The sequence below is a fragment of the Giraffa tippelskirchi genome, chromosome 7 (assembly GCF_054371585.1).
Source record: "Giraffa tippelskirchi isolate mGirTip1 chromosome 7, T2T-mGirTip1v1.2.pri, whole genome shotgun sequence".
Lineage (NCBI taxonomy): Eukaryota > Metazoa > Chordata > Mammalia > Artiodactyla > Giraffidae > Giraffa > Giraffa tippelskirchi.
The window spans coordinates 3,102,773-3,127,429 of NC_137281.1; the positions used below are offsets into that span (position 1 = coordinate 3,102,773).

Sequence of the window (24,657 nt, forward strand, 5' to 3'; positions counted from 1 at the left end):
AGAAACGGGCTGGGGAGGGGGGGCCGCGCAGCCCCCCCGGGCCATGCTGACTCCCGGGGCCTGACCCCCCCGGGCCAGCCCCCCCTCCCCCAACTCCGCGGCCCGCCGACCAGGGGGGCCCAGCCCAGCCCCCTGGGGACCCCCGGAGAGGTGGGGGGCAGCCGGGGGGGCCGGGACGGAGCGGTCGCCGGCCCCCACCGGAGGAACGGGGCGACTGGCCGCAGGGGGGGCGGCCGGGGGGCCTGTCGGGCCGGGACCAAGGGCATCATGTCGTCCGGGGGCAAGGATGGGGGCGGGGGCTCCCCCGCCTACCACCTCCCACACCCACACCCACACCCACCCCAGCACGCCCAATATGTGGGCCCCTATCGGCTGGAGAAGACGCTGGGCAAAGGACAGACAGGTGAGCCAGGGGAGGGGGCACCGGGGTGGGGGCGAGGGGCGGATGGGGGCAGAGGGCAGGACTCCTGGGCCCCCGAGTCCCTCTCAGAGAAGGGACTCGGGGTCCCGACTGCCGGGTCCCCAGGCTGAGGGGGTGAGGGCTCGGACTCTGGGGTCCCGACTCCTGGGGAAGGTGTGGGGCCCAAAGTCTCCCCCACTTTGGGGGCAGAGGTTGGAGGGTCCAGCACCAGCGTGGGCAAGGGACCTAGGCCTGCAGCCAGGGTCCCAGCCGCCGGGAGCCCAAGTCCTTGGTGCAGTACAGCCGCAGGCTGGGGTGAGGTGCCGGCATGGGGGTGCGCCTCCCGAAGCGGCATCTCTCCGCACTGTCCTCTGGCCACGGAGGGCCTCTGTTAGGGTGACAGGGGCACTGAGGCTGGGGCGATGGGGTCTCCAGTATCCTGCCTTTTCTCTTGCATGCTGGCTCAGAGTGGGGAAGGGAAGTGGAGAGGTGGAAAGGCGGACGCGGGAGGCAAATCCCTCAGGGGTGGCTGTGGACTGGGGCAGGGAGGGGAGGCGGTCATCTTCTGTTCTTGCTTAACCTCCGTAACCTCTTTCCTGCCAGGTGGGCGGTGGGTGGGTGTGAGACAGGAGCTGAACACCTGAGTCCTGGGCCAGAGCCTCAGGATCAGGGGCCAGGCCTGGGGGAGGGTCAGACTCCACATCCCAGGGCAAAAAGTGTGAAGGTGTTGCTGATCTCAATTCCTGAGTTGTGGGGGGGGAAGGGGGCATGAGCCTGGACTTGAGGGGCTGGGGGCTCGGACTCCTGGGTCTGAGGGTGGAGGGGGCTGGGGGCCTGCATTCCTGGGTTTGGGGCTTAACCTTGGGGAGTGGGCATACCCTTGGGGTATGCGTGCTCCCAGCTACAGCAGCTGTTTTTAAAAGATCAAAGAAAGGGCTTGAGAGGTCCGGGTTTGAGAGGAGGTAGAGGAGGATGGTCTGGGAAGGGGGCAATCACAAGATTATATTCCTTGGGAGACATGGTGTCTCCAGAAGATTAAAGGGCAGAGAACTCAAGGAAGTGATGGGCTGAGAGAGAGAGAGGTTTGTCTGAAGGAGGTAGACTGGAGGACACAAAACTGTGGAGACCCAGCGAGGCAAGACTGTGTGGAGAGGTGAACTCGAAGGGGCACAGCAGAAGCCACCAGGGTGGCTGTGGAGGGAGGGGGAGGCAGGTAGGCGGATGGCAACCCGAAGGGACAGAACTGGACTACAGGGAGTGGAAAGAGAGTTGTGTCTGGCAAGAATGGCTGCTGCCAGCCCCCAGGAGTTCAGGTCAGGGTGAAACAAGCCAGGAGGGGAATAAGGAGGAAGCAGGGAGGTGGGGGGGGGTTGCTTAGGAGCCAGAGGTGGGGAGACTGCACTGGGGGCACTTCCCGCATTTTCCGTCCCGTTCTCCCAGGTCTGGTTAAACTCGGGGTCCACTGCATCACGGGCCAGAAGGTGGCCATCAAGATTGTGAACCGGGAGAAGCTGTCTGAGTCAGTGCTGATGAAGGTGTGTCTGTGTGCTGGCAGAGAGGGGACCCTTTGGGGCTGGGGACAGGGAGGGAGGCAAGGCTGACCGCCCGCCGTTCCTTTTCCCCCAGGTGGAGCGGGAGATAGCCATCCTGAAGCTCATCGAGCACCCACACGTCCTCAAACTCCACGACGTCTACGAGAACAAGAAATATTTGTAGGTATTTATAGACACCCAGCCCTCCATGCATCCTCCCCAAGTTCCCAGGGCAGGACGTTTCCAGAATCAAGGCCTGGAGGGGCCAGGGGAAACTTAAGCTCTCTTGGCCGGGCCACTGAAGGTCCAGTCCCGTCCCTGCTGCACAAGGACAACCCCCCTCACACACTCATAATCCTCCGTGTTCCCATGCTGACCTGGCCTGACGCTCTGGGCCGACTGTACCCTGGCAACAGGGCAGCTAAGCCTGAGGTGTCCCCGTCCCCAATGGGGGACAAGGCTGATCCTCCCCCTTCTCCCTAGCCCCCGTCCCTCGCCCTGCTGCGCTGTGGGGAACACTCTGTACCGCATAATCTGGGTGCCCTCAGCCAGATCTGACTTGCTAAGGGCAGATCCCCCTGCCCTTCCCATGTACTAGGGCAATGGGGCCTAGCAAAGCCCCAGGCGCAGTGAATCCTGCCTCTTCCCAAACCGTTTCTCTGCAGCATTGGAGGCTCCCTTCCTCCCGCAGCATAACTCTGGGTGCTATGACTGGACACCCCAACAGTGGGTCTGCTCAGGAGTTCTGAGTCTGTATCTGGAAGTTGATTACCCCCTTAGGTTGGGGGTGGGGTCCAGCTGTCCCGGCTCCAGACAACAGGCCTTTGTCTGGACTCTGGTGACCCAAGGGACAGCTGGACTGGGCAGCAGAAGAGGGGACACCCCCCCTGCTCGACCTCGCAGTCCCCAGTTTGAACTGACTCCAGCACCCATCAGAGGCTGGGTTTCCCCAGGAAGGAAGCTGCCCCGGCCCCAGGTGCTCATGGGATCTGTAGTCCTCAGGCTTCCCCAGGTGTGGCGGCAGGGAGGGGCCATTGTTGCCCATTGGTGGAGCTATCACTCTCACTCCACCATCCTTGTGGGGAGGAGAGCCCGTGGGACTTCGTGTCTCACAGAGGAACCTCAGCCTTCCACTGAGCTCATAGAAATTGAGCTTTTGTTTTCCTGGGGCTGATGGGAATTAGAGGTTTAGCTTCCCAGAGCCTGATGGGATTTGGAGTCTTTAAAATCCAGGTGGCTGATGGGAATTAGGAGTCTCCATGTCCCAGAGCCTTATGGGAGTTGGGAGTTTTTAACCTCTCAAGACCTGAAGGGAGTTGCAGTCTTTTACTTCAGGGAAGTTGACTTAGATTGGTGCACAAGCCTATCTTTTTTTGCCAACAATTAATAAGAATTCTAGTTTCTTCATCTCAGAGACTTACGGGAATAAGAGGCTTGCCTTCCCAGGGGCTAATGGGAGTAGGTGGGGGTGGCGGGGTCTTTATTGCCCAAAGTCCTGTGAGAATCGGAGGGGTTTCTTTCTTCCAAGTGCTAATGAAGTTGCCTTATCTCCGGAAACAACTGGGAGTCAAATTATTAATACTCTTGAAGCTGACATGGGAATCCGTGCTGCCAGGGGGCTGATGGGAATTGAATTTTGACTTCTCAGAGGCTGATGAGAATGTCTCTTTTTCTCAAGGACTGATGGGAATTGGAGTCTCTACTTCTCAGGGGCTGATGGGAGTTGTAGTCTTTACCTCACAGATGTTGACCGTTGAATTGGTACACATTGCAAGTGTCATTGCCCAAGAATAGATTAGAATTCCATTATCTGCATCCCAGACACTAGTGAGAATGAGAACTTTGGCTTCCCAGAGGCGGATGGAAATACGGGGCTTTATTTCCTAGGGGCCTGTGAGAATTGGGATCTCTGACCTCCAGGTGCTAATGGAATTGCCTCATCTCCTGAGGAAAACTAGTCAGAGTGTTGACCTCTGAAGTTGACATGCTGGCCAGGGCTAATGGGAATTGAGTTTCTGCTTCCCAGAGGCTAATGGAAATTGGAGCCTCCTCCTCCCGTGGGCTCATGGGAACTGGGATCCTCTGCCTCCAGGGCCCATGGCATTGAGGGCTTGTACTTTCGGAAGAAGGAGATCAGGCTCTTCGGTCCTCCACATGCCCCTTCCAGCCCTCTGCCCCCTCCATGTCCCCCAGGTACCTGGTTCTGGAGCATGTGTCTGGAGGTGAGCTGTTCGACTACCTGGTAAAGAAGGGAAGATTGACCCCCAAGGAGGCCCGGAAGTTCTTTCGCCAGATCGTATCAGCACTGGACTTCTGCCACAGCTACTCCATCTGGTGAGGAGGCAGCTTGAGGGAAGGCTGGGACAAGCACTACCCAAAAGGCAGGCCCTTGGGAGGGTGTAGCAGAATGACTGGAAGCCAGAGTGCTACAGCCCACGTTTCCACAATTGAGATATAAGTCACACGTCATAGGGAATTCCCTGACAGTCCAATGGTTAGGACTCCATGCTTCCACTGCAGGGGGCACAGGTTCGATCCCTGGTCAGGGAACTAACATCATGCAAGCTGCGCTGTGTGGCAAAAAACCAAAAGAAACAAACAAAAAGCTTCCTACAGCATAAAATCCACCCTTCAGAGCGTACAATTCGGTAGTTTTTAGTATATTTGCAATGATGTGCATCACTACTATGTAATTTTGGAACATTTTCATCACCTCAAAAATCATTACCCTGTACCCATTAAGCAGTCACCTCCCCCCACCCCCAGCCTTGGGTAACCACTAATCTACTTTCTGTCTTTGTGGATTTACCTATTCTGGACATTTCCTATCAGTGTGGTCTTTTGTCGCTGGCTTCTTTCACTTAGCAAAATGTTTTCAAAGTCCATCCATGTTGTAGTATGTATCAGTACCCCATTCCTTTTCATGACTGAGTAATATTCCATTGTATGGCTCTGCTATATTTTGCTTATGCATTTACCAGTTAGTGAATATTTTGGTCGTTTCTTCTTTCTGGCTATAATGAATAATGTGGATATATGAATATTTATATACAAGTTTTGGTCTGTGACCTATGTTTTCAATTCTCTTGAGTATACACCTAGGATCAGAATTGTTGGGTAGGGCTTCCACGCTGGCTCAATGGTATAGAATCAACCTGCTAAGCAGGAGATGCACGTTCGATCCCTGGGTTGGGAAGATCCCTTGAGAAGGAAATGGCAACCCACTCTGGTATTCTTGCCTGGAAAATCCCATGGACAGAGGAACCTGTCAGGATACAATTCATGGGGTCATAAAAGAGTCAGATACAACTTAGCAACTAAACAACAACAACAAAATTGTTGGGTCATATGGGAACTCTATATTTAGCCTTTTAAAGAAGTGCCAAAAAATAAATAAATAAAGAAGTGTCAGCCCCGTTTCCAAAGCAGCTGTGTCATTCAGCATCCTTACCAGCAGTCTCTGAGGGTTCCAATCTCTTGCCAACACTTGTTATCATCTGACTTTTTGATTCTATATATCCTAGTGGGTGTGAAGTGGTATCTCACTGTGGTTTTGATGTGCATTTCCCTGATGGCAAATGATGTTGAACATCCTTTCCTGTGCTTATTGGCCATTTGTATATCTTCCTTGGAGAAATGTCTGTTCAGATCCTTTGCCCATTTTTAATTGAGTTATTTATCTTTCTATTATTGAGCTGTAAGAGTTCTTTATTCCAGGAATGAGGGATGACTCTAGGAATAACTCCCAAGAGTTACTTATTCTAAGAACAAATCTTTTTATCAAACACATAGTTTTTCAAGTAATTTCTCCCAGTTTGTGACTTGCTTTTGCATTTTTATAACAATATCTTATGAAAAGCAAAGGTTTCACATTTTGATGAAGCCAGTTTGTTGGGTTTTTTTTTCTTTTACAATTCATGCTTTTTCTGTCCTATTTAAGAAATATTTGCCCAAGGACCTCCCTGGTAGTCCAGTGGTTAAAACTCCGTGTTTCCACTGCAGGGCACATGGGATAGATCCCTGCTTGGGGAACTAAGATCCCACACGCCGTGGGGTGTGGCCAAAAAAAAAGAAAGAAATATTTGCCTAGCTCAAAGTCATAAGGTTTCCTCCGATGTATTCTTCTAGAAGTTGTGTAGTTTTAGCTCTTGCATTTAGGCCTGAGGTCCATTTCAAATTAATTTTTGTATATGGTGTAAGGTAAAGACTGAGGGTTATTTTTTTTTTTTTTTGCGTGAGGACACCCATATGAAAAGATCTTCCTTCCCTCATTGAATTGCTTTCAGCTCTCAAAACAAGATATTCAATATGCAGCATTTTAATGATTAATTAAGATGCAAAATAGATGCCTCCAGTTCATCTTTCAGCCTCATTTGTTTGCACACCTCCCTCTCTTGGATAGGGGATTGGAGATGGGGTGAGGATCAGGCTGGAGGGGCTGAGACCTGGGACCAAAGCTTGGTGATGAAAAGGCAGCCCATTTAAATTGTCAACACCTCCCTATTGACAAGTGTCAGGACTCTGACATTAAAGACACTTGCCTCCAGGGGGCGAGAGTCAACAGATTTATCAAGTCTGACCCAGTTAAGGACCTCTTCCAACAGAAACTATAAAACCTTCTGCCCCACCTCCCCAGGGACTTCATTAACCCTTATATCCTGAGGAGTTTGTCCCGGGGTGGGGCGAAGGAAGAACCAATGATGGGCTTTAATTGACACTGTTTTTTTTTATCTATTATTCAGTATTGAAATATTTGATTTTTGTTTTGTGTTTGGCTGGGCACATGGCATCTTAGTTCCCCAGGGAATCCAACCCTTGTTCCCTGCAGTGGAAGCTGGGAGTCCTAACCACTGGACCACCAGGGAATTTCCTGAAATATTTGAATTTTTCAAAAATTTTTATTGATTTATTTTTGGCTATGCTGGGTCTTCATGGCCACACGGGCTTTTCCCTAGCTGTGGAGAGCGGGGGCTCCTCTCTAGTTGTGGTGCGAGAGCTTCTCATTGCGGTGCTCCTCTTGCTGTGGAGCATAGGCTCTCGGGCGTGCGGGCTTCAGTAGCTGCCCCTCTTGGGCTCTAGAGCACAGGCTCAACAGTTGTGGCCCAGGGGCTTAGTTGCTCCTGGGCACATGGGATCTTCCTGGATCAGGGATCGGACTCCAGTCTCCTGCATTGGCAGGCAGATTCTTTACCACTGAGCCACCAGGGAAGCCCTGAAATATTTGAATATTTTAAGAGCCAGCTCAGTACCAGCCCTGCTTACCTCATAGATCACTTTGCACATATTCAAATATCTGTGGATAAAATGATGCACTGTCTGGGGGTCTCCTACAAAATCATCCAGTGGGGGAAGGAGAGCGTAGGTAGGGTTGGAGATAAGAGAAGACGTACCTCGAGCTGATAATGGGTGAAGCTAGTGGGTGGACACACGGGGCTTCCTATATTCTTGTCTCTGCTTTGGGGCGTGTTTGCAAATGTCCCTAACTAGAAGTTGCCAGACACCTTCCCTCTCTGAGAGATAGTGAACAGGGGTGGGGTAGGGGGGTGGTCCTCAGACTCAGGGAACAGGGTGGAGGCCTGAGCCCCACCATCCTGTCTCAGCCACAGAGACCTGAAGCCCGAGAACCTGCTTCTGGACGAGAAAAACAACATCCGCATCGCAGACTTCGGCATGGCGTCCCTGCAAGTGGGGGACAGCCTCCTGGAGACCAGCTGTGGGTGAGTGGGGGCCCGCCACCTGCGTCCCAGGGAGGGGGTAGAAGCCAGCCAGAGGCTCACACCTCCTCTGTCCCTCAGGTCCCCCCACTATGCGTGCCCGGAGGTGATTAAGGTGAGTGAGGGGCGGGCAGAGGGGAGAGAGGAGCGGGCAGGGGTGGGGAGCCCGGGAGAGGTGAGCGTCAAGGCCGGCCCTTCTCCTCCCAGGGTGAGAAGTACGACGGCCGCCGGGCTGACATGTGGAGCTGTGGAGTCATCCTCTTCGCCCTGCTCGTGGTAAGGCCATCCTTGCCTCTCCCTGCCCCATTTCTAGAACAGTCCTCTGTGCCTGGTGGAAACACAGAACATCTACTTCCACCCTCAACTCAGGGGTTGTCTCCCAGATATTTAACTGGTACCAGGAAAGTGTGTGTGGGGGGGGTATTTCCCAATAAAGCAAAATCCTGGGGGCGCCCCTGTCTATCCAGAGCTAACCATCCAGTCACAGAACCATGAGATTCCCCTGGAAAGGGATGGGGCGGCCAGGAAGACTTGGAGCACTTGGGCGAGCGGCTGCTTACTAACTGATCCTAGGGTATTATAGTATCGTAGTGATTAATAGTGGAGAAGGAAATGGCAACCCACTCCAGTATTCTTGCCTGGAGAATCCCAGGGATGGCGGAGCCTGGTGGGCTGCCATCTATGGGGTCGCACAGAGTCAGACACGACTGAAGCGACTTAGCAGCAGCAGCAGTGATTAATAGGGGCTTCCCTGGTGGCTCGGTGGTCAAGAATCTGCCTGCCACTGCAAGAGATGAGGTTCGATCCCTGGTCCGGGAAGATCCCCTGGAGAAGGAAATGGCTACCCACTCCAGTATTCTTGCCTGGGAAATCCCACGGACAGAGGAGCCTGGCAGACTATACTCCATGGAGTCGCAAAGAGTCAGACACGACAGTGGCTGAACAACAAGTGGATTAATAGAACCAGACTGGGGAATATAAGCTCCAACCACAGGGCCTTTGCACCTACTGTCCTGTCCCTGCCTGCCCTGTTGCTCACCTGATTAACACTAGAGTCCTTGTGGCTCTCAGCTCAATTGTAGCTCTTCCAGGAAGCCTCCCCGGGGCCCCCTCCCTCCCACCATGAGGTCAGATTTCCCAGTGGGAGGCTGTCTGCTCCCCGGCGGCTAACAGAGTTGTCATTGTGTGTGTAAGTCCTTGAAGAGTGTCTCTCTGTGCTCGCCCCTCATCTTCCAGGCACTTGATTTAGGGGCCCCCTCCCGAAAGCCTGGAGGAGTTCACCTCCAGACCCTCAATGAATTACATCTGCAGAGATGTAATTGTAAACAGGGTCACATTCTGAGGTTCCGGGTAGACAGGAATTCTGGGGGGACACCACTCAACTTGCTACACCTCCAGATTCCCTCAGGCCTTGCTCGGCCTGGTCTGCCTAGTCCAGCCCAGTGTCAGCTCAGGCACTCGGTCACTGGACGGCTGTTTGCTCCATCACCAGCCTCTCCCACTCCTGCAGGTGGAGCTGCAGGCAGTCAAGGGCTTGCTTTGTTCACTGCTAGATCCCCGACCTGTAACGGAGGCTCGGTCTTTGTTGAATGAAGATTACCTACCCCTCCCTAACCTGGGGAGAAGCATGTTTTTAAAGGATAGGCTCCAAGCTCCAACCTCAGCCTTTTAGGTGCTGGACACACACCGCCCGTCACCAAATCACTGTTCCGCCACTTCAGAGCCAGGCGGTCTTGTGCAAATGGCTGGATGCCTCTGTGTCTCAGTTTCCCCATCTGTAAAGTGGAGACAGCCCCAGCTCCCCAGCTCCCGGGGCTTGTGGTGCGGACTGACTGTGTCACTGCGCGTGAAGCACTCAGGCACTCCTCTGGTATGCGCTGAGCTCTGTGTGTAAGGGGTCCTGTCACTCCTCATGCAGGGGGCTCTGCCCTTCGATGATGACAACCTCCGCCAGCTGCTGGAGAAGGTGAAACGGGGCGTCTTCCACATGCCCCACTTCATCCCTCCAGACTGCCAGAGCCTGCTGCGGGGGATGATCGAAGTGGAGCCTGAGAAAAGGCTCAGTGTGAGTTGGGGGATGGGCATGGAGGGACGGTGGGAGGTGGGGACAGAGTCCCCAGGGGAGTCATGGGGACAGGTTTCCAGGACCCGTCCCTCTGTCCCCGAGGCGACGGCTGGGAGCCGGATCGCTGGCTGAGCCCCAGCCTGGGTCTTGCCCACCTGCCACTGCAGACTGGGGAGAAGGAAACACCATACACAGCATGCATACACCACACCACACCACACCACACACACAAACGTGAGAGGACGCATGTGCATAGTGGACACACACACACACACACACAAACGCAAGAGGGCGCATGTGCATAGTGGACACACACACACACACAAACGCAAGAGGGCGCATGTACATAGTGGACACACACACACACACAAACGCAAGAGGGCGCATGTACATAGTGGACACACACACACCACACACACACCCCCCACACACACACCACACCACACACACACACAAACGCAAGAGGGCGCATGTGCATAGTGGACACACACACCCCACACCACACACACACACACACACACACACACACAAACGCAAGAGGGCGCATGTGCATAGTGGACACACACACCCCACACCACACACACACACACACACACACACCACACCACACACACACACACACACAAACGCGAGAGGACGCATGTGCATAGTAGACACACAACCACACCACATACACACACAGACACACACACAAACGCAAGAGGGCGCATGTGCATAGTGGACACACACACACCCCACACCACACACACAGACACACACACAAACGCAAGAGGGCGCATGTGCATAGTGGACACACACACACCCCACACCACACACACACACACAGACACACATACACACAAACGCAAGAGAACGCATGTGCATAGTGGACACACACCACACACACACCCCCACACACACCCCACACCACACACACACACACAGACACACACACACAAATGTGAGAGGACGCATGTGCATAGTGGACATACACACCACACCACACACACAGACACACAGACACACACTCGGGAGGCCGCATGTGCATACTGGACAAACACACTGACACAACACACACACACACACCCCCTACACACACAAAAAAAACAAACCACAAACCCCCCAAAAACCTGGGAGGGCGCATGCGCATACTGGCCCTTGCAAGGCGGGGCTGCGCGTGGGCAGGCTGCCACTGCGCATGCGAGAGATGCAGCCAGGCCCGCCCCCCTCCGCAATCGTCCGGCTGTGCCGCGAGCCGCCACTAGGGGGACACATGAGCCGGCGTGCCGCCCGCGCTTTCGGGGGCGCGTTAGGGAGCCCCCAGAGCCACCTAGGCAGCTTTAATTGCGAACCTGCTGTGTTCAAACGACCTCACTTCTGCTTCTCTACCAACCACGCCCCTCACAGCTGGAGCAAATTCAGAAACACCCCTGGTACCTGTGAGTATGGGGGAACTGGACACCTGGGTCTTAGGGGGAAGGAGAGGACCCCAAATATCAAGGGCCCCCAAAGTAGGAGAGCCCGCTAGGGAGCGGGGTGCCAAGGGTCCTGAATGAGGAGGGGCTGGGGGTCTGGACTCCTGGATCTGAGGTGGAGGTATGCTGGGGCCCTGACTCCGGGGTTCCCAATAAAGGAGCAGGCTGGGACGGGGGACCCCGGAGCCTCCGCTTTAGGAGACATAGGAGACGCCTGGTTCCCTACGATTCTTCTCCTCCCTAGGGGCGGGAAACACGAGCCGGATCCGTGCCTGGAGCCAGCCCCGGGCCGCCGGGTGGCCATGCGGAGCCTGCCGTCAAACGGAGAGCTGGACCCAGATGTCCTGGAGAGCATGGCTTCACTGGGCTGCTTCAGGGACCGCGAGCGGCTGCACCGGGAGCTGCGCAGTGAGGAGTAAGACCTCCCCCATCCTGACAGACACCCTGGCCACGTGGGGTGGGGGGTTCCCCCGGCAGCCTGCCGGGCGCCCACAGACAGAGCCCCCTCGTGGGGAGGCCTGGCCACTAGAAGGGGCGTGGAGCTGTTCCAGGGGGAACCAGGAGGAGGTGGGTGGTAGGACCAGTGGGGAAAAGAAAGGATGCTGAAAAGGATTAATAGATGCTGAGGAAGACTCAACGCCTCACACAGTGCTTACATACAGTAAGTGCTCAGATGTTGAAGTGAAAGTGTTGGTTGTTCAGTGGTGTCCGACCCTTTGCCACCACACGGACTATAGCCCGCCAGGCTCCTCTGTCCATGGGATTCTCCAGGCCAGAATACTGGCATGGGTTGCCATTCTCCAGGGGATCTTCCCCATCCAGGTATTGAACCTGGGTGTCCTATATTGCTGGCAGACGTAACTATCTGAGCCACATTAGCATCATTATTATATTATTGAGTAAAATGAGGCTCAGATATATACTGAGACCAAGGGACCAACCCTATTGATACCTAGGAAAATGGAGCCATAGACAGAGAACCTGAGTGCACTGAGCCTCACAGAGCCACAGACACAAGGAGGGGATGAGACCAACTCTGGGACCTGACCTCTGACCCCAGTGCTCTCCTGCCCCCACCCCCATAGGGAGAACCAAGAGAAGATGATATACTACCTGCTTTTGGATCGGAAGGAGCGGTACCCCAGCTGTGAGGATCAGGACCTGCCTCCCCGGAACGATGTTGGTGAGAAGGGCAGGCCAGGGAGTCCAGACCCCAGATTCCCCAGGGAGGGACGGAGGGGCTGCAGGCATTGAGCTTCTAACTTTAGACTCCCTGACTTGCCCCGAGACCTTTGTCAAAGCCCCTCTTCGCTCTGAGCCTCAGTTTCCGCGTCTGTCCGAGTGTCATGCCCAGCTGCACCAGTGCACCCTCTGATTGGGATGATACTCTCGACCCGCAGACCCGCCTCGGAAGCGTGTGGATTCCCCCATGCTGAGCCGTCACGGGAAGCGGCGGCCAGAGCGGAAGTCCATGGAAGTCCTGAGCATCACAGACGCTGGGGGTGGGGGCTCTCCAGTGCCCACTCGACGGGCCCTGGAAATGGCCCAGCACAGCCAGAGGTGGGAGCCCCCGCCCCTGCACTGGAATGCCCAGCCCTGGGTGGAGAGAGAGTTCAGGGCTCCAGTGCTATGCCCACCTCAGAGGTGCGGTGTGATTGGGACAAGTCTCCTCCCCTCTCTGGGCCTCATTTCCTCATCTTGAAGGAGTGGAAGGGAGAAGACATCGGAGCCTCTGAAACCCTCCCACCTGATTCTTTTCCCTTAATCTGTCCTGGAAACAGATCTCGGAGTGTCAGTGGAGCCTCCACTGGTCTGTCGTCCAGTCCTCTGAGCAGCCCAAGGGTAAGGCCGGGTCCCAGATGGATTAAGGGGGGTAAGGGAGTGAAGACCCTGTGGAGCGAAGCTGAAGCAGCAGAAATTATAATTCCCATGCAGTCCTGGGACATTGCCTCCTTGCCCCTAAAGAGCCAGAGACGCAAGGCCTCGTTAGTATTTTAGTCCACTGACCGACCATTTCCCACGTCAACAGGGTTGGGTTTTCAGTGTGCCTGAAGGGTCCCATTTATTCATTTAACCAAAGTTAGTTGATCACCTACTCTGTTCTTGTCACTGCTGGGTTTACAATCCCTGAGCATGATAGAAAAAGTCCCTGCCCCCAACTCAACAATGAGAGTAGGGGTGGGGGTGTTGGGGAAATAATTAGACTACAAGTTCCATCATGCTTTGGGGTGCACCTGTGTGTGTGTGTCTGTGTGTGTGTGTGTGTCTGTGTCTGTGTGTGTGCGCGCGCCTGTGGGGCTCCTAGGGGTGGGGGTGTTGGGGAAATAATTAGACTACAAGTTCCATCATGCTTTGGGGTGCACCTGTGTGTGTGTGTGTGTGTGTGTGTGTGTGTGTGTCTGTGTGTGTCTGTGTCTGTGTCTGTGTCTGTGTGTGTGCGCGCGCCTGTGGGGCTCCTAGGGGTGGGGGTGTTGGGGAAATAATTAGACTACAAGTTCCATCATGCTATGGGGTGCACCCATGTGTGTGGGGGGGGGGCTCCTAGGATGTCCTGGGAGGAGTAGTCCACTCTCTCACTCGACTCCACTGCTCTACAGAGTCCGGTGTTTTCCTTCTCGCCGGAGCCCACTGGAGATGAGGCCCGGGGTGGGGGCTCACCGACTTCTAAAACGCAGACGCTGCCTTCTCGGGGCCCCAGGGGTGGGGGCGCTGGGGAGCAGCCCCCGCCCCCTAGTGCCCGCTCCACACCCCTGCCTGGCCCCCCAGGCTCCCCGCGCTCCTCCGGGGGGACCCCTTTGCACTCGCCCCTGCACACGCCCCGGGCCAGCCCCACTGGGACCCCAGGGACAACGCCACCCCCCAGCCCAGGTGGCGGAGTCGGGGGAGCCGCCTGGAGGAGTCGTCTCAACTCCATCCGCAACAGTTTCCTGGGCTCCCCCCGCTTTCACCGGCGCAAGATGCAGGGTACGGGGTCCTTTGAGGGTGAAGGGGCTTGGGACGTGGACTCCTGAGTCCTAATGTGGGGTGGGGGCTGGGATCTAACATGTGGGTCCCCAGGAAGGACGAGGCTGGGGGCCTGGACTCCCACAACCTATGAGAAGATGCTGTTGGGAGCAGAGATTAAGGTGTTGGGGAGAGGCGAGGTGGGGCCTCCAACCCTAGAGGAGGAGTTCGTCGGAAGGATATGCCCCTTCGGTGCTGTGGTTCACCTTCCCATTGGCTCATGGCTAGCAAGCTCCACCCCCCAGAAGGCGTGGCCCAACCAGGGGCCACATCCCTGGACAGAACATCACGCAGCGTGCATGCCTTTTGGGGTTTAACTGCTGGGACGTGAACAGACTCTGGGGTCTGGAATCCCCGGGCAGAGGTCCCTGCTGGCCTGTGTGCTGGACACCAGGTGATGGACACGTGTTGATCTTGCTCTCTCTTCTCCAGTCCCCACTGCCGAGGAGATGTCCAGTTTGACGCCAGAGTCCTCTCCAGAGTGAGTCTGACAGGGAAGGGAAGAGAGGGGATGGAAGGGGCGATTCCCTTAGCCCCCTCCCAACCCACCTCGAACCTATCCACTCCCACTCAGGCTGGCAAAACGCTCTTGGTTCGGGAACTTCATCTCCTTGGACAAAGAAGAACAAATATTCCTCGTGCTAAAGGATAAACCTCTCAGCAGCATCAAAGCGGACATTGTCCACGCCTTCCTGTCGGTGAGGGGCCTGGGTCCCCATGCACCCTGGCTTCCACAGAACTACAAATCCCAGCAGCCTGTGGGGTTCTCCTCCTTAGTGCTGGCCTGAGTTCCACCTGGGCCTCATGGGATTTGTAGTTTTCTAGCCAGAGTTGGGTGTGGTCACTGTGGGGACATGGAGGCAGGTGTATTGTGCCCTGGGGCCTGAAAGTGAGAAATAGGATCCAGAATTACTATTCCCTGCATGTTAGCCTCCACTGAGGACTAGTGAGTTGCCATTCCCCTACCACCAGGTCAGAGATTGGCAAAGGAACTATCAGTACTTTTTTTTAGTGGACTCTGGGGTTGTCCACTGGGTCCTGTGGTTCTTTGCCCTAGGAGCTCATGGGGCTTAACGTTTCTTAGACAGATGTGACTTTGGGCAGGGTTTGTGGAGGAAGGAAGGAATTCATTTAATGTGGGCCTGGGGCCTGGGGCCTGGGGCTGACACCAGATGTCAAAGTCCACATTACCATGGGATTCAGTGGCTCAGTCATTTTTTCTGATGCCCTGTTTATAAGATAGAGAAAACTACAAATCCCAGCGGGCAGTGGGGCCTCCCAGTGCCTCTTCTGTTATCCTTTCCCCCTGGTGGCTGAAGGGACTGGGGTTTCCTGGGGCAGAGCTGGTCAAGGGCTGCTTATCTGTGCCTTGGAGTCAGGTCGCTGAAATCACCCCCTCCTCTTGTCCCCGTCCCTCTCAGATCCCCAGCCTGAGTCACAGCGTGCTGTCACAGACCAGCTTCAGGGCTGAGTACAAGGCCAGCGGTGGCCCCTCCGTCTTCCAGAAGCCCGTCCGCTTCCAGGTGGACATCAGCTCCTCTGAGGGTCCAGAACCCTCCCCCAGGCGGGACGGCAGCAGTGGTGGCATCTACTCTGTCACCTTTACTCTCATCTCCGGTAAGTGTCCCATGCCACGGCTGCGCCCAGCCTGGTATGTGGGATGCTCAAGATAGCTGAAGGTAGCAGTCCTCTAAAGTTTCAGGTTATCAAAATCTGAAGAGACTAGTTTAGATAGACATTCCCCAAACATAGTTATTCCAAAAGAGTTTACGTAAAGGCACTTATTTATGTCTATTTTATTTACTGAAAAGTTTCATCATATCTAGTTGTTTTTCTTGCTGACAAACTTTGTAACAGGAATATTAAGATCTTATCTATTTGACTTCTAGGATACCTAGGTACAATAAAAATATTATACTTAATGTTGGTGACTCTAAAAATGTCTGTATTAATTAATGCAACAAACTTAAGCTAAATTTAGTACCAGGTATTAATGCTATACTGAATGTTTCCCAGTTCATGCAAACCTGAAAGTCATTAGGGTTAGTTTCTTTTCCATTTCTGAGCATTTATGTAAGTGCCTATTTTCCTGTAAGCCAATAAATAGAGCTCATTTACAGATTAATTTTGGCAGTAACACACATCTACAACACACACGTATAGGTGCATACAAATGCACCAATAAACACCCCATAGTTTCCATTTCAAAATTTCAGCCAGGAGTCAGTTACAATAAAGTAAAACCCAACATTTACAAAAGAAGTTGGATTCAGATCACCTATCTCCCTTTTGTTCTCTCCTTCAGAGTTACCTTACCTTCAATTTTCAGTTTACTTTTTACATTTTAAAAAATTATTTTTCAATATTCATTTGCTTATTTATCTGGCTTTGTCAGGTTTTAGTTGCAACACACGGGATCCTTGTTGCTGCACATGGACTCTGGTTGTGATGTCCTGGCTCAGTCCTTGCTCCGACGCACATGGGATCTTAGTTCCCCGACTAGGGATTGAACCCGTGTCCTCTGCATTGGCAGGCGGATTCTTAACCACTGATACCACCGGGGAAATCCCTCAATGAGGCATTTTTGGAATTTGGAAAACTTTGGGGGTGTTGGCATACGAATGAAAATAGGAAAATGTGATGAGAGCTCTCTAAAATTTTACAATTTAGAAGTTTTTCCAATCCGAAAGATCCAAGAAGCTAGCCCTACAAATATTTTCCCTGCTAACCTAATTTTTAAAAAGAGGAAAAACTCTTACCACTGGTGTTTCCAGTACACCCTGCAGACAGAGGTCTGGGAGACTGCAGGCTTTTAACTGTGTGTGAAAAATCCGTTTTAGAGTGCTGAAAAGACCTATGTTGGCCATTTCGGGGCAGGATTTCCTTTAATTCCCGATTAAGTAGTTGCAAGCATACATAAGCCCAGCTGGTATTCCCATCAGTGGCTGTCTGTATGGGAGCTGTTTGGCCTTTGAGGCACAAGTTCCCATTATTAATTTCGTAGCCTAATTCAGATATGAAATACGATCTAAGCAACTTTCTGAGGGCACTGTGGCAAATCACGTGTGTGCTGCTTCTGGATCTAGCAAGGAGTTACCCTGGGTTACTTTTTTCGACTTTTTAAGTTTTTTAGTTAAAAACTATTTTTTGGCTGCGCTGGGTCTTTGTTGCTGTGCGTGGGCTTTTCTCTAGTTGCAGGGGGTGGGGGCTTCTCACGGTGATGGCGTCTCATTTCGGAGTGCAGGCTCGAGGGCTCGCAGGCCTCCTAGTTGTGGCGCACAGCCTCCGTTGCTCCGTGGCATGTGGGATCTCCCAGACCAGGGATCGGACGGGGGCCCCTGCATGGTAAGGTGGATTCTTAGGCACTGGATCGCCACGGAAGCCCCCAAGGCTGCTCTTGACTGCTGTTTCTCCCGGGTCTCACCCGCTCCCTCCCCTGATTAACAACTGCTTGAATCTGCCCCTTGGAGCTCAGGGAACGTCATGGAGGCGGAATGAAGGCTGTTTCCTATAATCAAGAGAAATGGGGGCCACAGAAAAGCCTTCTGCCCAGGAGCCCCACAGGGCCCTGCTTGGTATCATCAAGAGCTGAATAACTCAGTCTCTCACTTCACTAGCAAAACTGTCTTTTCAGACCATATAGCAATTTGTTTAATTTTGAATTTAAGTCAAACTTAACAAAAACCCAGCCAGTTATGTTTCCCTGGGCCTCTTGCCCAGACGCCCGGGTCCTGCCTAGGAAGTGCACTGGAGCCCCTTCACATTTCAGCCTTAAGTGAAAACAGCGCAAATAAAACGTTCAGGATCATCACTCAGTGAGAGCCGGGTAGCAGCAGAACTCATGCGAACACCTGAGAAGTACCGAGATGCCCGGCGGGGCCCTTGGTGTTTCTTAGCGTTGGTTGCGGCAGACTCCCGGGGCCCTCTGGTGGGTGCCTGTCATATCCGGCCAGTTAGGCCAGCACGCAGATGAAAAGATGAATCCGTTGATTTAAGAAAAAAATGGAGGGACTTCCCTGGCGGTCCAGTGGTTGAGAATTTGCCTGCCCATGCAGGGGACACAGGTTCGATCCCTGTTCCGGGGAGGTCCCACATGCCCCGGGGCAGCTAGGCCGCCACCGCTGAGCCCGTGCTCTGCGGCGAGAGAGACCACTGCAGTGAGCGCCGCGACTAGAGAGAGAGCCCTGCTCCCTGAAACTAGAGGAAGGACTCGCACGGCAAAGCAGACCCAGTGAAGCCAAAAAGAAACAAAACTTTTAAAAGAAGAAAAAAATGGAAAATTTCACTGTAGCAGTATAACCCGGGAACAGCCGCTCAGATGAGAAACTGTTCTGCTCATGAGAGGTCCGCTCGCAGTTATATGCGTTTGTGAGACAGAGGGCCGTACGTGAAATGACCTGTTACTGACAGTTTGCAGATCCAGGTGCAGAGCGGGTCGTGGGTTGTGGGTCGTCGTCAGGAGTCAGAAGGTTACCTCCTAAGCAGGTGTGCCCAGTGCAGGCGCACGATGAATACACACCAAGGGGGCGGGAGGAGGCCCAAACGGGCGGAGAAATCTTTTCATGTTTGAATTTTTCCCCTCTTGCCGGAAAATCTGGATCTTGCTTCATCGGTCTGTCGCCCTGCCTCTTGAAGGTCCCAGCCGCCGGTTCAAGCGGGTGGTGGAGACCATCCAGGCCCAACTGCTGAGCACACACGACCAGCCGTCGGTACAGGCCTTGGCAGGTGGGAGGCACCTCGGAGCACCCGCGGGGGGCGGGGCGGCGGGGCGGAGGGTGGGAGGCACCTCGGGGCACCTGCCGGGGCAGGGCGGCGGGGCGGAGGGAGCACTTCCTGGAGGGGGGACCAGAGTGCCCCCAAGTGTTGCAGGGGCTTGTGTTACCGGCGGGGCTTTAGCTGTGGGGCTTCCAGGGAACTGGGCCTTCCCGAGCCTGAGAAGGCCTCGCTAGGGAGGGAGAGACCTCCAGGGGTCCCTAAGGGGACCACCGGTCTCTGTGGTGGAGGTGGTGGAGCTCCCCGCCACTGGAGGCTCCTGAACTGTGTTCTGGAGGAGAGCAACCAGCTGTCCTGCTCTGCTGGGGACAGAGAGGTTCCCGACACCCAGGACTCTCAGTGCTAAAATCAGGACAGGGTGGTCGCTGTCTCGCAGACCCTTCTGGCCCTCTGGGCCTGGCTTTCACGGACTCGGGCCTCTCCCTGGGAGGGGGCAAGGTCTGAGCTCCAGGGGGAAGGGGCTTCCCTGTGCCCACCAGCCCTGGTCGTCAGGAGGGGAGTCCCCTAGCCACCAGGGATCAAGGAGGTCAAGGTCACAAACTCTGTGGTTCCAACAACATCAATTTATTATCACGCAACCCTGGAGGTCAGAGGTCCCACACAGAAAAACGGGGCTAACCCCAAGTGGAGGGCTGCCCCGCTAGGCAGGTAGAGGAATTCTGCCCTGTTAGTCTGGTTCTCCAGGGCAACCAGAAGCCAGGAAGGCCTCCTGAACCTCTCTAGACCTGGCTGCCAAGGAAAGCTGGCCTCGATGACCAGAGTTCCTTAAAGGGCACACCTTCAGAGACGCAGGGCCCACAGGGACCCAGGGTCCGAGACGCGTGCCTTATAAGGGGAGTGGGGCAGCACGGGGACCTCCGACTGTGCCCCAGAGAGGGGGCGCCCTGTGGGTTGCTATGGCAGCAAAGCCTCCAGCAGTCAGTATCTCTTAAGGGGCAGTCTCCGGTCCGGGACTTCAGGCCTCGGGCCCTATGGAAACTGCTGCCTACGGGAACCAGCACGGCCAGGTGTGGCCAGTGGCCCAGTCTGGCCCCACAGAAAGGTGCCCCAGTCATGCAGGCGCTGCTGGGAGAGCTGGAGACCCCAAACAACCTGCTGGGGACTCCCCAAGGCTCCTGAAGGGAAGGGGCCCCTTTGGCCACGATCCAGGGCCTCGGAGACTGCAGTAACCAGAGTCTCTGGGGCTGTCTCCTGAGCTGGGCCTGCCGGGACTGCCTGGGCCTTGGTCTGGTCTCCAAGGCCCTGGGCTGAAGGACTGCGCCCTGTTGGTGTAGGGCTGGCAGGCCTCGTGGTGGCTGGCGTGAGTGAGCCCTGGCAGCCGTCCCCTGCCCCCGCACCACCAGAGGTTTGGCACCCCTTCCTGAGGCCAGACCGCTTCTTCCCGCACAGACGAGAAGAACGGCGCCCAGACCCGGCCTGCTGGGACCCCGCCCCGAAGCCTGCAGCCCCCGCCCGGCCGCCCAGACCCGGAGCTGACCAGCTCTCCCCGCCGAGGCCCCCCTAAGGACAAGAAGCTCCTGGCCACCAATGGGAGCCCCCTGCCCTGACCCCAGGGGGCCGGGGAGGGAGGGGCGCCCCCTCCACCCCCCTTCCCTGCCCCCCCCAACTGTGAATCTGTAAATAGGCCCCAAGGCATACGTAGGGAGGGGGGACCCACAACACACCCAGCCCTGCCCTTCAGGGATGGGGCTCTGAGGGCCATGCCCAACGAGGGGGGGTTCCTGGGGGGACTGCGGGTGGGGGAGCTGTTTCTATTTTATTTATTGATTAATTTATTATTTTATTTATTGATCAATCTCTCTGCGGGGTGGGGTGGGGGAAGGAGAGGGGCTAGTTGGGGTGGCTTAGCAGATCCGGATGGACAGGGCCGTCTGTCCTCGTGTGCCCAACTCCCCCTTCCTGGGCCCCCCCGGCCCCCAGTCCTCTCCCTCTCCCCCCATGACCTTCTGTATGGATTTGCTCTCCGGAAGGAATTCTGATTTCGCGTGATCCTGCCTGCGTCCGTGTCTCTGATTCCGCCGGCAGCAGCAACAACAAAAAATTAACAATAATAATAATAATAATAATAAATATCCTTGATGAGGGATGGCTGGCTGGCCTTGGCCTCTCGCTTCCTGGGTGGCCCCGACTGCAGGGGCGGAACCAGACGGCAGGGACACGAGGTGTGAGGATGCTGCTGCCCTGACCGTGGTGCACAGCCGGGTGGTTGCTCACAGCCAGACGGCTGTTCACAGCTGGACATTCAGGGAGGTGGGGGAGTCCGGCGGGGGGCAGAGGCTGCCGGGGCCCGGCTGGAGACACAGGGTGCAGCCGTCCAGGCAGGAGAAGTCCACGGCAAAGAGGCCAAAGAGGATGAACAGCAGCATGGCGACGACCCACTCGCAGATGGCCGAGACGGAGCGCAGCGACCAGGCGTGGAGGACGACCACTGGGGCCAGGGTCAAGGGCATACTGCCACAGAGAGGACCTGGAGCCCGGCGGGGGCACCCTCGGCTGCCCACCCGTGACATGTCCACCCTGCCCCAGCCGAGCGGCCCCTCTCACCGGACAGCCTCCCCCTCCTGGCAGCTCCTCCCAGACACTCTCGAAGGGGCCCTCCTGGTCCCCCATCTGTCTCTAGCCGCTTCCCAGAAAGAGGAAGAGTTTAGGAAGAAGGCCGTGGCACGTTTCTCCTGTTTGAGGCAGCATTCCCACTGTCTCAAAAATGCTCCCACCTCCAACACCGCAGGGTGTCCTAAAGATACCCTGGGGCTTCCCTGGGGGCTCAGACGGACCGCCTGCAATGCGGGAAGATCCCCTGGAGGAGGAAATGACAACCGCTCCAGTACTGTTGCCTGGAGAATCCCACGGACAGAGGAACCCGGTGGGCTACAGTCCACGGGGTCACCGAGAGTCACACGACTGAGCAACTAACACTAAAGTTGCCCTCACCCCGCCCACCAGCCTCAGGCTCTGCTGGCAACTTTCTCCCCCCACCTGTGGCTCACAGGCCTCTCCTCACTCGCAAGCACAGCCTTTTTCCTAAACTCTCTTCCTCTTTCTGGGAGCCCCCACCTCCATGACAACCCCACAACTCCGGTCCCCCAGCAGGCCCTTGGGGATCGCCCTTACCCCCTCCCATCTCTGCCCCCTGGCCAGCTGCTCACCCCAAGTCTTGTCCTATCTGTCTTGCTCATCTCTTTCTGGTCTGGCGTCTCTACTGCTCACCCTTGTCCCTTCTCCAGCTCCGCAGTCCCAGCTGTTTATAAAATGTTTTTGTGACCACTGGCCAACACACACCCCAAGCTCCAGCTTGGCAGAGACACCCCTCATTTTCTGGGACCACCGCCCGCCTCACTGGAGCGCTCTTCCCTCGGCCAACCCAGCTCTGACTCACCCCTCCTGGATCAGGCTAGACATCCTTTCGTTCATTCAAGGATTTTTAGACAGAAAAGCCAGTACCATCCCCTAGCCCCACTGATCCTAAGACAAAGTGTGAGCCTCCGAACACAAGTGCTGACCCCAGCACTGACCTTGTACCTCTCTTGCTCACAAGCTTTCTGGGGCTCCCTGTTGCCCTCAGGCAGAAGCCCAAGCCTGTAATCCCTCACTTCTCCACAGGAGAGCCTGACCTCTGGCCCTGCCAGCAGCCTTATCGCCTCCCCTGGGCAGGTTCCCTCCCCCTCCACCCCATCCCCCACAACCACGTACCTGAAGAGGCAAGCCCCCCACCCCACACCAACCTCCCAACACAGGCCACAAGCAGCTAGTTCTGCAAGACCAGCTCACAACATGGCGGGTCTCAGACCCCTCCGTGGCCATCCAGACCTTACCACGCTCAGCTGACCATCTTACGGCCCTATCTCCAACCCCTCTCCCCACAGTCAAGGGATATTTGGGGCCCCCAGAACGAGGACCCTGTAGCCAAATGGATCATGAGCACAGACGGGGTTTGAGAGGGGCCAGCCACCTGGACCTTGTGGTCAATTTCCCAGCCACTGCAGAGGACCTGTGTTGGTTCTGCAGCCGCAGTTGCAGAAGGCTGAGTTCAGGAGCCAGCCCTTCCCGCCCGTTTCAAGGGATTCAATCCACTGCTCTGGGAAACCGGATCACCACCTCCAATTTGCTGGGGAAGTGGATCCAAGTCTTCAAAGGGATCCACTGAGGGTAGCCCACCCAGGGCCTCGTTGGTTCCCCCTGGCCTCTTCCGGATGCCAATGACCTCTCGGGCTCCCCGTCCCACCCGCCCCCACAGCAGGCAGCCTGGGCTCCCCTTCCCACCCGCCCCCACAGCAGGCAGCCATCCCCAGGGCTGACCCCGCTCTCCCTCAGGGCACTCTGCTAATCAGTAGCAATCACTGTTCTGATAAAGGCAAGTCCATTCCACAGATACAGAGACTGGTTCGGCTAGCCCAGAGGTGGTGGGTTCTGGGGTGACTCAGAAGTGGGTTGGAGTCAAGGCTCCACCCAGAGGCGGAGGTGGTGGTAAATGTGTAATAACCAGCTCTGATTTGTAACACACGTCAGATTCTGGGGGAGAAACCATGGCCACCTCCACCGTTTCAAGCTGCTAGCATGGCTTCCCAGGTGGCACTAGTGGTAAAGACCTGGCCTGCAAATACAGGAGACCTAAGAAACGCAGGTTCGACCCCTGGGACAGGAAGATCCCCCAGAGAAGGGCATGCCAACCCACTCCAGTATTTGTGCCTGGAGAATCCCATGCACAGAGGAGCCTGGCCAACTACAGTCCACGGGGATCACAAAGAGTCAGACACAACGGAGCACTGGGGCACATTACAATATTGACTGTTCACCCGTTCTGTGCCAGGCACCCATGTAAGCACCTCACCTACTCCTTCATTCCTCACATTCCTCACCATCATCCTCATTTGATAGATGAGGAACCTGAAACACTAGGAAGTTAGGAAAGAAGAGAGGCCGCCCCCACCCCCTCGCTAGTACATTGAGGTGGTGGTATTCCAACCCAGACAGCGCGCCCCCAGACCCGGGACTCGCTGACAATCCTCTGTAACGCTGGACAGAGACTGAGGCTGAGGAAGGAAGGGGCACGCAGGGCGGCACAGAGCAGACCCACCCCATCGGAGAGCCACCCCCACTCCAGGGAAGGATACTGGCCACCTCGAGGACAAAGCAGACACTGCAGAGCACCAGGCGGAGTGGCCCGATCCAGGGAGCCCCAGGCTGGGGCAGGTTCTTCATCCGCCAGGAGAGGAAGAGCTGCATCCAGAAGTATACGATTCCCACGAAGAAGGCCAGGAAGGTGCCTGTCAGGTGCGTGGTCCGCTGATTCTTCTCCTGGGAGGAGGAGGGTGCAGAGTTGAGGGGCAGACGTGCAGACAGCCAGGGACCAGGCCCACTTCCTAGGGCTGTGCCGGAAGCCTGCCTGCCATACCCGGCGACGGGCATGTTCATTCGGTGCACTGGCTGCTGATTGTCCGCACCACCCACCAGGGGCCCCATTTAAAGCTGCCGTTTTCTGCTGGCGCCTCTGTCCCTAAAACAGTGCCTGGCACATGGTGCATGCTAAGTGGCTTCAGTCTCTCTAACTCTTTGCGACCCCATGAACTATAACTCACCAGGCTCCTCTGTCCATGGGATTCTTTAGGTAAGCATACAGGAGTGCATTGCCATGCCCTCCTCCAGGGGATCTTCCCAACCCAGGGATCCAACCCCCCATCTCTTGTGTCTCCTGCGTTGGCAAGTGAGTTCTTTACCA

General features: G+C 55.6%; 2 protein-coding genes across 2 annotated transcripts in view; one reads left to right on the top strand and one right to left on the bottom strand.

The window, feature by feature from the left end:
- On the top strand, positions 1–20,930 carry BRSK1 (BR serine/threonine kinase 1). The gene is made up of 19 exons (XM_081505514.1): positions 1–403; positions 1,841–1,935; positions 2,027–2,112; positions 4,126–4,266; positions 7,533–7,649; positions 7,728–7,761; positions 7,854–7,922; positions 9,565–9,711; positions 11,098–11,129; positions 11,410–11,580; positions 12,251–12,348; positions 12,566–12,725; positions 12,947–13,007; positions 13,763–14,129; positions 14,601–14,649; positions 14,743–14,866; positions 15,590–15,785; positions 18,804–18,893; positions 20,331–20,930. The coding sequence occupies exons 1-19, from the start codon at positions 268–270 to the stop codon at positions 20,486–20,488; spliced, it is 2,331 nt and encodes a 776-aa protein (XP_081361640.1). The 5' UTR covers positions 1–267; the 3' UTR covers positions 20,489–20,930.
- TMEM150B (transmembrane protein 150B) overlaps positions 20,627–24,657 on the bottom strand; it is a 9,371-nt gene continuing 5,340 nt past the window's right edge. The window contains exons 7-8 of the mRNA XM_081505523.1: positions 24,053–24,236; positions 20,627–21,369 (exon numbers count right to left, since the gene is read on the bottom strand). Coding sequence (XP_081361649.1) covers positions 21,170–21,369; positions 24,053–24,236 — 384 coding nt within the window. The 3' untranslated portion in view covers positions 20,627–21,169. The remainder of the gene's footprint in view (positions 21,370–24,052; positions 24,237–24,657) is intronic.